This window comes from Lolium perenne, chromosome 3 (assembly GCF_019359855.2).
Source record: "Lolium perenne isolate Kyuss_39 chromosome 3, Kyuss_2.0, whole genome shotgun sequence".
In the NCBI taxonomy this organism is placed as follows: domain Eukaryota; kingdom Viridiplantae; phylum Streptophyta; class Magnoliopsida; order Poales; family Poaceae; genus Lolium; species Lolium perenne.
In genome coordinates, this window is record NC_067246.2 from 106,633,058 (window position 1) to 106,644,909 (window position 11,852).

The following is an 11,852-nucleotide window of genomic DNA, read 5'->3' on the forward strand; positions in this document are numbered from 1 at the left end:
AGAGGGGAAACTTAACATTATTAAGATGCATATAACCATGTTTCCATCTCTCATAATAACTTTCAGTGGCATCATGAACAAACTCAACAATATAAGTATCACATAAAGCGTTCTTATTCACATGCATAAAAGTATCATTACTCTCCACATAAGCATAATCAATTTTATTAGTTGTAGTGGGAGCAAATTCAACAAAGTAGCTATCATTATTATTCTCATCAAGTGTAGGAGGCATAGTATAATCATAATAAAATTTACTCTCCATAGTAGGCGGCACCAAAAGACCACTATCATTATAATCATCATAAATAGGAGGCAAAGTATCATCAAAGAAAATTTTCTCCTCAATGCTTGGGGGACTAAAAATGTCATGCTCATCAAAACCAGCTTCCCCAAGCTTAGAATTTTCCATATCATTAGCAACAATGGTGTTCAAAGCGTTCATACTAATATCATTGCTACTAGCATGCAAATAAGATTCCATAGGTTTTTTAATTTTCGCATCAAACCATCCATGTCTTAACTCAGGAAATAGCTTAAAAAGCTCATAGTTGCTTTCCATTATGCCTAACTAGTGAAATAAAAACAAGAAACAAAAAGATGCAATTGCAGGATCTAAAGGAAATAGCTTCGAGCACTTACAACGGCACCATAAAATAACTTAGTTACCTGGGACCGGAGTATGAGTGTCTTTTACCTTACCTCCCCGGCAACGGCGCCAGAAAATATGCTTGATGTCTACTCACGCTTCTATTCTTGTAGACAGTGTTGGGCCTCCAAGAGCAGAGGTTTGTAGAATAGCAGCAAGTTTTCCCTTAAGTGGATCACCCAAAGTTTATCGAACTCAGGGAGGAAGAGGTCAAAGATATCCCTCTCAAGCAACCCTGCAATCACGCTACAAGAAGTCTCTTGTGTCCCCAACACACCTAATACACTTGTCAGATGTATAGGTGCACTAGTTCGGCGAAGAGATAGTGAAATACAAGTAATATGGATGAATATGAGTGGTAATAGCAATTTGAAATAAAGATGGCAGCGAGTAAAAACATGCAACAGAACAGTAAATAAACGGAGTTTCAGTGCTTGGAAACAAGGCCTAGGGATCATACTTTCACTAGTGGACACTCTCAACATTGATCACATAACTGAATAAACAAATACTACTTTCTCTACACTCTCTTGTTGGATGACAAACACCATTCATTGTGTAGGGCTACAAGAGCAACTCAATGCCGGAGTTAACAAGCTCCACAACATTCGATGTTCATATTTAAATAACCTTAGAGTGCATAATAGATCATTGCAATTTAGACTGAGAACTAACATAGCGCACACACTGTCACCATTACACTATGAAGGAGGAATAGATCGCATCAATACTATCATAGCAATAATTAACTTCATAATCTACAAGAGATTACAATCATAACCTACGCCAAGTACTACATGATGCACACACTGTCACCATTACATCATGAAGGAGGAATAGACTACTTTAATAACATCACTAGAGTAGCACATAGATGATATTCAACTAGATCACAAAGCTCATGATCACATAAAGATCACATGGGAGAGAGAGATGAACCACATAGCTACCGGTACAGACCTTAGCCTCGAGGGAGAACTACTCCCTCCTCATCATAGGAGACAGCAGCGTTGATGAAGATGGCGGCGGTGTCGATGGAGAAGCCTTCCGGGGGCACTTCCCCGTCCCGGCGGCGTGCCGGAACAGAGACTCCTGTCCCCCGAATCTTGGCTTCGCGATGGCGGCGGCTCTGGAACTTTTCTCGTATCGTGGCTTATTCCTTTAGGGTTTTCGCGACGGAGTCCTTAAGTAGGCGGAAGGGCAGCCTCGGAGGGGCCCTGGTGGGACCAGACAACAGGGGGCGCGCCCCACCCCTTGGCCGCGCCGCCCTGGCGTGTGGGGCTCCCCTGGCTCCCCTCTGGTCTCTCTCCGGTGTTCTGGAAGCTTCGTGGAAAAATAAGATACTGGGCGTTGATTTCGTCCAATTCCGAGAATATTTCCTTACTAGGATTTCTGAAACCAAAAACAGCAGAAAACAGGAACTGGCACTTCGACATCTCGTTAATAGGTTAATTCCAGAAAACGCATAAAAACGATGTAAAGTGTGAACAAAACATGTAGGTATTGTCATAAAACTAGCATGGAACATAAGAAATTATAGATACATTGGAGACGTATCAAACGCAGTCACGTGAATCCTATGATGGACAGGCCAATTCGTGATCTTCCTCTGCCGCTGCCTATCAAGGCTGCAAGATATTGGAGCACAATGGATAAAGTAAGATTCTATCGCTTCCTATGATCAACAAGTTTCCATCGCATGATTCAAGAAGTTTACCTATGGAGCGCGTGGTCTGTGTCTTGCCACTGAGGTGGGCACTCCTGATACAACCCAAACTGTCTCATCACTCTGTGCGGCTGGTGGTATTCAACAAACCACATGCATATGAGTGGGCACCGCATACGCCAGAAATGCGACTCCTCCGTGCACTTAGGATTGAGGTCAGTCATCGCCGCGCCAATACGGTAAAAGGTACCATATGGCTCCCAATCCACCTGCAGCATACAAATATTTCAAAATTTACAACACGCCAATGAAATTTATGAAATAGGATACGAAAAGAGTGATGGCTTAAAATCGGTTACCTGCTCAGAGGTCTCCTCAGCGTAGTGCCTGTACATGACCATTGGATCGTTTGTCATCTCCGAGACAGTGTCCCAAATGTATGCCCAAGTTGGCTCCCGATCAGGGTTGTTTCGGTAATGAGCCCATGGCCTCTGGTTGAGTATCCTGGGCCGCCCAACTGATAGGCGGTCCCAGCTCCATACGAAAAGTAGGAGCAAGAATCCACCAATACCGTTGCTCCCAATCCTACGACATCCTTCGTTCACCTGCGTACATAAGATATTTGGTTAGAACTTTGTCTAGCAGACTACTATAGAAGAATAGTACAGATAGAAAATCATCACCTGTCGGTAGAGGTAGGCAAGTGCCGCGCTGCCCCAACTCCACGGGTGCTCCAACACCGTAAGCGCCTTGAGCCAACACCAATGGGCCAACTTCCCACCACTGTCAGCAAAGAGAGTCCTCGAAAGCATATACCACAAGTACACTCGGGTGTATGTCCTGAGAGTGCCACGGTCAGCCTCTGGCGGGCAAGTACCAAAGTTAGTCCTGATCCAAAGGAAAGATGCGCAGGCGGGAGCTCTATCCTTTTTATCTTCTGGCTCCGAAGGAGCCTGGCCAATAAGATCCTCCATCTGTCCGCGCCACCAATCAGAAGTTGTGTTCATACACAATGGCTCGCCCTGAATAGGAAGTCCAAGGATCATGGAGACATCCTGAAGAGTAGGGGTCATCTCACCGGCCCTCAAGTGGAAGGTGTGTGTCTCTCCGGCCTCCACCGGTCGACAAGGGCGGTGAGTGCCGCGGCGTTCATGTTCGGCGCCCCCCGGCTTACAAGCGTGATGAACGGGAGAAGACCGGTAGGTTGGAGGAACTCTGTGTACCGCTCGTCATACGACATGTCAGTTATTGTGCCGTGGTAACGAATCTTCAAGGGGTGAAGAACCTACAAGCACATCCAGGCACATAATATTATGCCATATCCAATGGAATAAAACAAGAGGTGTTAACAAAAATAAATATTAGTACCTCCCCCCTTTCCTTCATATGAAAAGCCCGGTGATCCTTGTCATACTCATGATCTATGAGATACACCATCCTAATTTTTTTCACAAATACACCATATTATGAGCGATTCCTAGCAAATATGAATCTATCAACAAATCTATGGTTAAACACATGCATACATATGAGTCTATCAACAAATATTAGCCATTTCAACACATACATACATAGGGTTTCAACACATACATGTAAAATTTCATATCTAGGGCTCCAACAAATCTATGGTTAAACACATGCATACATGAGGCTATCAATTTCAACACATAGAGTATAATTTAGATTCCACCAACCAACATTTCAAATCTAGTTTCCATGTCTACGGTTCATGTACAAATGTAGCAAGATCTATAAAATTAGTGGATGGATGGGAAGGATTCGAAGGGGATTACCTTGAGGAATGGATGGGGAACGATTTGGCCGGTCAGATCTGACGAATTCGTGGCCGATTTGGTGGGGGGGGGGGCGGAGGAGAGGCGGCCGGCGGCGGTTCCTTGTTTTGCAGAGAACAAAAGAAGAGAGAAGAAGAAGAGGGTCGGGCTCGGGCGGGCGCGGGCGCCACACATAAGTGGATATGTGGCGCCCTTCCGAGCGACGCCACGGTTTCAATGTGTGGCACCGATGTGAACGGCGCACACATCCTGCCACGTCGGCTGGTCAGCGTCGAGCACGCCACGTCGGATGGATGTGTGATGCCGCTCACATGGGCGCCACACAGTGAGGTGTGGTGCCGATAGGAAGAGCGTCACATAAAAGGGTTAGATAGGTGAAATAGTTTGGCCGAAGGATCAATTTGTGATTTTTGAAAAAGGTTATTTTTTGTCAAAATCGCCACCAAGTCGAGGCAAACTGCAAATTCGGACCTGAGCCAACAACAAAACAAAAAAAACACACGTGGAAGGACCCAAGTACTACCTCAGTGGCCAACGCGTAATTTATCTCAAATATATCTCTACCTTAGCCCGCTCGTGTTCCTCTGTTTGGTCGTCAGGAGAGGCAGAGGAGCGGCGCCGCCGGCGACTCAAGCCGACCGCGGCCACTCCGGCGACTCTGACCTCCAGGTAACCCACTCCTCTCCCTGCCTTTCCTCTTTCCCATCGATATTCGTCTCTGAAATCGCAATTAGTAGTGTTCTTCAGCTCGTCAATTCTTCACTGCCCTCAACGGAACCTACAGCGGATGGAAAACGGAAAAGATACGATTGGGGTGCAGGTGAGCCAAAATCGAGAGCGAAATCGTGAGGGGAAATGAAAAATGGGTCGCCTCGGTGCCGGATTTCCGCGCCCTTGGTCGCCGGAGACGCCGCGCCGGCGCCTCCCGCGTGTCTGGAGGGCAGAGGAGCCCTGGATTCAACGCGTCCATGGAGCATTCGGATCTCAGAGTGTGATCACGCGGCGGAGGGCAAAGGAGCTCGGGGAGACAGAGCACGGCGTCGGGGCGGCGGCTCTGATTGAAGCCGCATCCCGTACCGCAGCAGGGTGAATGTGGAGCTGCTAGGATGCACCGCGGTGGATCAAATCCGTCGTGGTGCTTTGCATATTTGGAAAATAGTTTGGTAGATTTTGTTTGTTCGAATTGAATCATACTAGTTACCAAATTGATCTCCGGCAAATCAGGGATTTGTTTGGGTCGAGGTGATTTTGCTTCCACAAACCTCTGATTGTCGTCACAGGATTGTGTTGTCCGCCTGGAGGATTTGGGATGGGAGGCCCCTGATTTTTGCAAAAGTACTTGGCAAAGAGGATCACGAGTCGGAGACTCGATCAGGAGAAGAGACGGAGAAGGACGCAACGCAACTCTAGCCGAGTCGACCGAGAGAAGGAGCGCACAATTTTGGCGGGCTTCACACAATCCGGCAGCCGGCAGGGATACAAATCCTTCCAACTACCTTTGTTTCTCTGCTCTTAAATTTCGAACCAAAATTCCGCCGCATAATCTCCAACGACCCTGGATCCACGGTTTCCTGGCGATGTCTCTGCAACAGAGAGCGTGATTTCGATCCCTGATTTGCTCGCGTCGGAGGGACTGCAGTCGGCCGCATTATTTTCTCAAAGTTCATCGACAGGCCCACCACCGTGTTCAGGTCAGTTCCTCTTCCTAGACGAGTACCTCTCACCTTCCTGGCTGAAACCACCGCGTCCACGCCCAATTCCTCTTCCTAGACAAATCCTGTCGACCACCCCGTTGAAACTCTTCCATCAATTGGACGGACCTCCCGATAACCAAAACCCCGACAGCATATTCCTCTACCTTATGGCTCATTGATCAAACGAATTGCCTGCGGTTGTCTGTCACCCTGAGTTCTGTCCATCGTGATCCGTTTGGTAATACCAAAATAACAAACTCTACCTTGATAATTTCAGGTTCACAATGATCAACCATACAGTATGCAAAACAACACCCTCACACCATGTCAGTGGGAAACCGGTCTATAAGAAAAAAACAAGGCCAAACGCTAAACTGGAAGACCTTCCACAGGTATGCCGAACTTTCTTTTTGGTGTTATAATGTATATACTAGTATAGATGGGATTTCTAATCTTGAGGGATACTGACGCAGGATGTGCTCTGCACCATTGTATCAAAGTTGCCTGCTAAAGAGATTTCAAGAGCTAGTGTCTTATCAAGCAATTGGAGATATATCTGCGGTATTTGCTTCTACAAATTATGTTTCACTGGTGCTGCTGGGTGTTCCCGTGACAGTTTTGAAAGAGATCAGTACTGCCAGTACATGCAGAAATTCATCGATTATGTTAATGTGGTGGTGCAAAATTGCCATGCCAAGTTGGTTGAAGAATTCTATGTCAAATTCGAGTTTGAAACGATGCTGCTTGATCATCTAAATAATTGGGTTAATTTTGCGGTATCATCACACGCAAAAAGCATAGCTGTTTATCTATGTCCTATTATCAAGAGACGTACGGATGTTGATCGCTACGTGTTCCCATTTCACCTTTTGAATAGTGAAAGCAGCATGTCTCATCTACAGTGTATACAGCTTAGCTTTGTATCTTTCCGACCACCATCTGAATTCAGAGGCTTCCCAAGCCTGAGAAAGCTTGATTTGGAGTTTGTGGATATCACTATAAAGGATCTTGATGTTGTATTGTCCAATTGCGGTAATCTCAAATGGCTGAGTTTGGTCAGATGCTTCCTGAATTGCGAGCTAAAGTTGGATCATCTATTTTCCAGCCTACTACACCTAACAGTTGTCCGCTGTAGGACAACCAGGGTAGAACTCCGTGTTATGAAGCTCGTTACCTTTGAATATGATGGAGATTTTGTTCCTATTGTTCTAAGGCAAGATTCTAAGTTGGATAATGCACATATAAGGTTCGACGAGGCAAATTTCCAAGATGCTTTCACTGCACTTCTCAATGGCATTCCGAGCGTGCAAAATCTCACTTTAGAAATTACCTGGCAGCGACTAGAGGTTTGCTCCTGGAAATAGTTCAATTTAGCTAACATCATCTTTCCAATGACTTGTCATTTTTTTAGATCTACAATGACCATTGTTCTTTTGTCTTGCAGACGCAATTTCCATTGAATAACGCAGGCAAGTTTTCCCATCTTAGGGTCTTACAATTGTTAATGGGTGTAAGGCTTGAAGAAGTTGACAAGTTTCCCTTCTCCATTCTGAGGACAGCTCCATTTATTGAGAAGTTAGAGATCCATGTAAGTAGTGTTCTTGATTTTTATTTGCCAATAGATATATTGTTATTTGGCACCATGTTCTATTTTATTCATGGTAGGCTATGTTACACTTCTTATTCCTGGGATGAATACAGAATCTCTATGTCACACGCAAGTGAATTGGTCATTTAAATTCGAATAATGAGCCTTCATACATGTGTAATGGATGGATCTTTACATATACACATCGTGTGTTGACCATACATACCCTTTTTTCATCTTGCAGTTTGCAGGTGGTGACAATAGTTGGTTTGTGAAAAAGGGTTCAGGCAGGAAGTACCCTGAGCAATATGAATATAATTATCTGAAGAGTATGTATATGACAGGATATAAAGGGGCAATAGGTCAACTTGAATTTCTTGTGTATATTGTGGAAAATGCCCCTGCCCTGGAGGTATTAACTGTTGAGATGGCTCAACGGCTTTATAGAGATCGCTTCTCTGACATGTATAAGAAGATGAATTTGGCAGAACAACAGCATGCCTTGAGCGAGGTGCTCTGCAAAAGCATGCTTTCATCGAAAGTGAAGCTCTGTGTTATGTAGTTAGGAGTTAGGACTGCCTTAGACGAAGCAGTCGTGTATATGCCGGGTTCTTTTTTTGTATGTTCGCTTGAATAAAGGTTATAGGGCGCACATGTAGTATTTGATGTTGTGAGAAGTATTTATGAATAACTGCTTTGCTCCATAAAGAAAAGCTATGCTATTTTCTTTTTGAGCAGAAGGTTTTCATTAAATTCGACAGCAAAAAAAGAGAAGCGATCAACATCTAAAGTCTGAGATGCTCTCTCTCTCTCATCCATATTAATTGTCTCAAATATAAATATATCTAGATGCATTTTAGTGGCAGTATATGGGCTGCATTTTATCTAGTAGCATGTCTTGCTATTCTGGCCCATGTATCACTCCAGGCGTAAATCCTGAATCGTCCATGTTTCACTCCAGACGTAAATCCTGAATCACGAATTCCTAACCTGAAATTCCCGATCCCGAACCCACCGAAACCACCCTCCACCTTTGGCTAGAGGATCGCAGATGATGGCAGCAGCAGCAGCGCACACGCGTAGGTGGATATCTGCGACACCGCAAAGCATCATCAGTGACGAGTCGATTGTGTACTGACGAGTCATGTGTCTTGATGCTACAAATCAGCTCACTATACGCGTCAAAAAACACCTCTTCCTGTCGAGTTTGATGCGACGATTGGCTCATCTCCATGTTTCTGCGCCGGAATAAAATTCTTACCCCTTCTATCATTAGCCACCGCGTGAAATAGTTTCGTGTTACCATCACCTTCGCTATGCCAACGAATTCGAGAACGCTGATGAGCCACTGTTCTTTCAAAGGAAGACAGGCCCAGCACGGTGCTTGAGTGTGTGGCGCAGCCAGCTTTCTCCAAGCGACAACTGTCAAACATCTTGAGCTGCATCCAATCTGAAAATCACCAAGTTAGCTATCTCAATCTGTATTTTTACATTACCCACGGAATGCTGACCCCCAGCTCTGAAGATATGCAGCAGTGTTGCAAAACAGAGCACCGAGCCGCTTAAATAGATCAACAATTGCAGCATCATTGCACACCCAACCCTCCTTGGCCAACATGCAGTTTCTGTGCTCTCGAAAAACAATCCACACATGCCTATACGAAAAAAAACAATCACCGGTCCATCACCAACTAACCATCACAACCATGCCTATACGAAATTTCTTTTTACAGAAATTGAAATCACAGCCTAAACATCACTGGTCATCACCAACTAACCATCACAACCATGGAAACACAGAAAAAGATGTTACACATAATGGCGGGGAATCATGCAAGGGGTAGAAAACAAGTAACTGGCATGAAGTTGGAACTCATCAATTGTTTCCAACTAACCATCACAGCCTAAACATCACTGTTCCATCACCAACTAACCATCACAACCATGGAAACACAGAAAAAGATGTTCTACAAAATGGCGGCAGGGTGAAACACAATTCATCGAACATTCACCAGACTGAGACCTCTCATTCGCTCAATGAACTGCCCAAAGGACCTGTAATCACACCATATGCCAATCATCATCGAGGACGTGGCCTGCCTTCTCTCTCAAGATGGTTGCATTTTCGACCAGCACTAGTGCTCCACATTCTTTGAACAGCTCCATAATCTCTATAGCAGTGCCTGTTTCCATAAGACGAGGCACGTCAACAGAGACTGGATCTTTGGAGTCCTTCCACTCCTTGATAACGTCTTTTGCCTCCTGCAGAGAGTTAAGCGTTTTTTCTTCTACAATACACATGCCTGTTTGCGCGCTGGGGTGCAAAGTCTGTAGAGTGAAACCCGCTGATCTACAAGCTTTTCCTCCATATGATAGAGCTGAGGCAGCACCGCCTAATACCTTACTAACCCCCTTTGATGCCTTTGCAGAATTGCGAGCAGTCGTTGCTACGTAACCCTCTCCAGTACACTTGAACTCACCCACATGTTTGAAAAATGATTTGGCGACAGTGATCTCCTCATTCAGGTAAAGTAGTTTCGAACCCAGGGATGTAACACCAACACCAAACTCTGAAGCAAATAGCTTCCCGGCCTTTACGCCTTGTCGGCATAGCTTTCCAAGATAGCTTCGGCGTTTGTGACCTTCTGATGCTGAAACTTCATCTTCATCTGCAATTAATACATTGGATTTTTTATTTACTTCGCCAATGAATCCGGGAACAAAAGTATTGCACAAATGGAAGGTAAATAACTGAATTACTGCTGAGATGTCTTAAATTTACTTACATTCACAAAATGATGACATTCCTTGCTCTCTGACAAATGCCGTCCAAGGATGACATTCCTCTGAATTCGAATTCTTCCAAGCGATGAGGTAGCGCCAAGACAAGGGCGGGGGTGCAACTTCACCATGCCAAGCACCTAACAGATTGAAGTGCGAGAGATTGTTGAAGACATTCAGATGCGTGTTCTGTGAAATATCCACGCTGACTAGCTTCCCCTGAACAAAGAAATAGACCAACTCTGGATTATCTGGATGTACAATGGCGAGGGCTGGTATTTCACAGGGCCAGATCTTTCCAGTGTCTATCATGAACTCAGGTTGCCATGATGGTGAGAGGGTGTCAGGATCAGATACCAACGTCCACATCATAACTGCTGTCTTTGCAATGCCAGAGTCACCTGTTACTTGCAAGAATCGCAGAATTCCGGCGCTCACCGTCACATAGCGCTTCTTGGCGATGTCGTCACATTCAGACTCATCCTCCTGTCTACGTGTTACTCCATTTGGAAGATCCAGAACTACCAGCACAGGATGGATCTGAAATGGATCGCAGACGATGAGACCCTTGCGCAGGTCCACCCACCACAGCTTCCCTTGATGTGAGATGACCTGGTCGATGCAGCTGGGGTTGAAGCCAATACAGTTAACCTTGTCCTGCACCCAGGCAGCGCTGCCAAGCCGAAACCGAAGCAGGTTGGCGATCTCGTCCGCGTCGTTGACGCTCTGTAGTTCGGCAATTACATACTCCACGCCGTCGGCGCCGACCCTGGAGAGCAAGCCAACACTCTTGATGCTCCAGACGTCGGGCACGTCGAGGCGCTCCGGCACGCGTACAGCGGCATCGGTGGCCATGAAGAACTCAGCGGTGACACCAGGGACGAAAGCAGAAAGAGGCAACACGACGAATAAGCCCGCGGGGTTTGGGTCGAGGTTGAGCCCGATGCCAGGCGGAGAAGACACGTGGAGAAGAAGCCCACGGGCGTCGTGTGCGGCGATGTAGGGGTGTCGGTCGAAGTTGTCGCGGTCTGGGTGGATGCTTCTGGCCACCCAGAGCCTCGACAGGGTCGGCGACCAGGACAACTTGACCGCCGCCTCCTCGCGATCCTCGGTCTCGGCGTCGTCCCAGATCAGCGCCACGCGGTTAAGCAGAGTCCACGGCGCCATCGGCGGCGAATCTGACGAAGACGAAGACGACGGCGCCGTCGCCGCCGCCATTCCGGTTGATTTGGGGAGAGGGCGTGGTGGGGGAGAGAGAGGGCAGGTTCGTGGGGTCTATGTGATGTGGTGGGGTATTGTGGGGTCCACTGGTTTCTGCGATCTCGTTGGTAGCTCGTAGCTGGCGCTTTTTTTTTTTTGTTAACCGGACCCACCGACCTAAGATTAATTCGAGTTCGAAATTGGTTAGAGCATCTCTAGCTGCTTTGTTCGTAACTAAACTGAAAAGAACATAAAAGAAAGTTAACAAACCAAGGGCTCCTATGAATCATTCATAGGATATGAAAGTATAGGAATATGAACAACATAGAATGGAGATATCATGTCTACTTGAATCCTATGAAACATGAAGTGTGTTTGATTGTAGCAAAGGAATTTTTCATGAGATATGTCCTAAAAAATTCTATATAATTTACACTAGAAGATTCCTATAAGATTATTTCTATAGGATATGTTCCTATGA

At 45.8% G+C, this 11,852-nt stretch overlaps 3 protein-coding genes across 3 annotated transcripts; 1 reads left to right on the plus strand and 2 right to left on the minus strand.

Annotated features, from left to right (window-relative positions):
* Positions 1-2,215: 2,215 nt before the first annotated feature.
* LOC139837960 (uncharacterized) lies at positions 2,216-3,752 on the minus strand. Its single transcript, XM_071827292.1, has 5 exons — positions 3,684-3,752; positions 3,490-3,600; positions 2,675-2,920; positions 2,494-2,584; positions 2,216-2,277 (listed from the first exon to the last, which is right to left on the minus strand). Exons 1-5 carry the CDS (start codon positions 3,750-3,752, stop codon positions 2,216-2,218), a joined length of 579 nt encoding a protein of 192 aa, XP_071683393.1.
* Positions 3,753-4,631: 879 nt separating this feature from the next.
* Positions 4,632-8,124, plus strand: LOC127342096 (F-box/FBD/LRR-repeat protein At1g13570). Its single transcript, XM_051368037.1, has 5 exons — positions 4,632-4,777; positions 6,080-6,194; positions 6,276-7,148; positions 7,247-7,390; positions 7,635-8,124. The coding sequence occupies exons 2-5, from the start codon at positions 6,087-6,089 to the stop codon at positions 7,950-7,952; spliced, it is 1,443 nt and encodes a 480-aa protein (XP_051223997.1). The 5' UTR covers positions 4,632-4,777; positions 6,080-6,086; the 3' UTR covers positions 7,953-8,124.
* Positions 8,125-9,222: 1,098 nt separating this feature from the next.
* On the minus strand, positions 9,223-11,458 carry LOC127342097 (uncharacterized). Its single transcript, XM_051368038.2, has 2 exons — positions 10,177-11,458; positions 9,223-10,059 (listed from the first exon to the last, which is right to left on the minus strand). Exons 1-2 carry the CDS (start codon positions 11,387-11,389, stop codon positions 9,452-9,454), a joined length of 1,821 nt encoding a protein of 606 aa, XP_051223998.1. The 5' UTR covers positions 11,390-11,458; the 3' UTR covers positions 9,223-9,451.
* Positions 11,459-11,852: the final 394 nt, after the last annotated feature.

Coding starts and splice junctions, on each gene's coding strand:
- LOC139837960 (XM_071827292.1), bottom strand. CDS start 3,752: ATGGTGTATCTCATAGATCATGAGTATGACAAGGATCACCGGGCTTTT. Junction 2,585..2,674: donor CTGAGGAGACCTCTGAGCAG/GTAACCGATTTT, acceptor TGTATGCTGCAG/GTGGATTGGGAGCCATATGG. Junction 2,278..2,493: donor GGAGGAGTCGCATTTCTGGC/GTATGCGGTGCC, acceptor AATATCTTGCAG/CCTTGATAGGCAGCGGCAGA.
- LOC127342096 (XM_051368037.1), top strand. CDS start 6,087: ATGATCAACCATACAGTATGCAAAACAACACCCTCACACCATGTCAGT. Junction 6,195..6,275: donor AACTGGAAGACCTTCCACAG/GTATGCCGAACT, acceptor ATACTGACGCAG/GATGTGCTCTGCACCATTGT. Junction 7,391..7,634: donor TTGAGAAGTTAGAGATCCAT/GTAAGTAGTGTT, acceptor TTCATCTTGCAG/TTTGCAGGTGGTGACAATAG.
- LOC127342097 (XM_051368038.2), bottom strand. CDS start 11,389: ATGGCGGCGGCGACGGCGCCGTCGTCTTCGTCTTCGTCAGATTCGCCG. Junction 10,060..10,176: donor AATGTCATCATTTTGTGAAT/GTAAGTAAATTT, acceptor TATTAATTGCAG/ATGAAGATGAAGTTTCAGCA.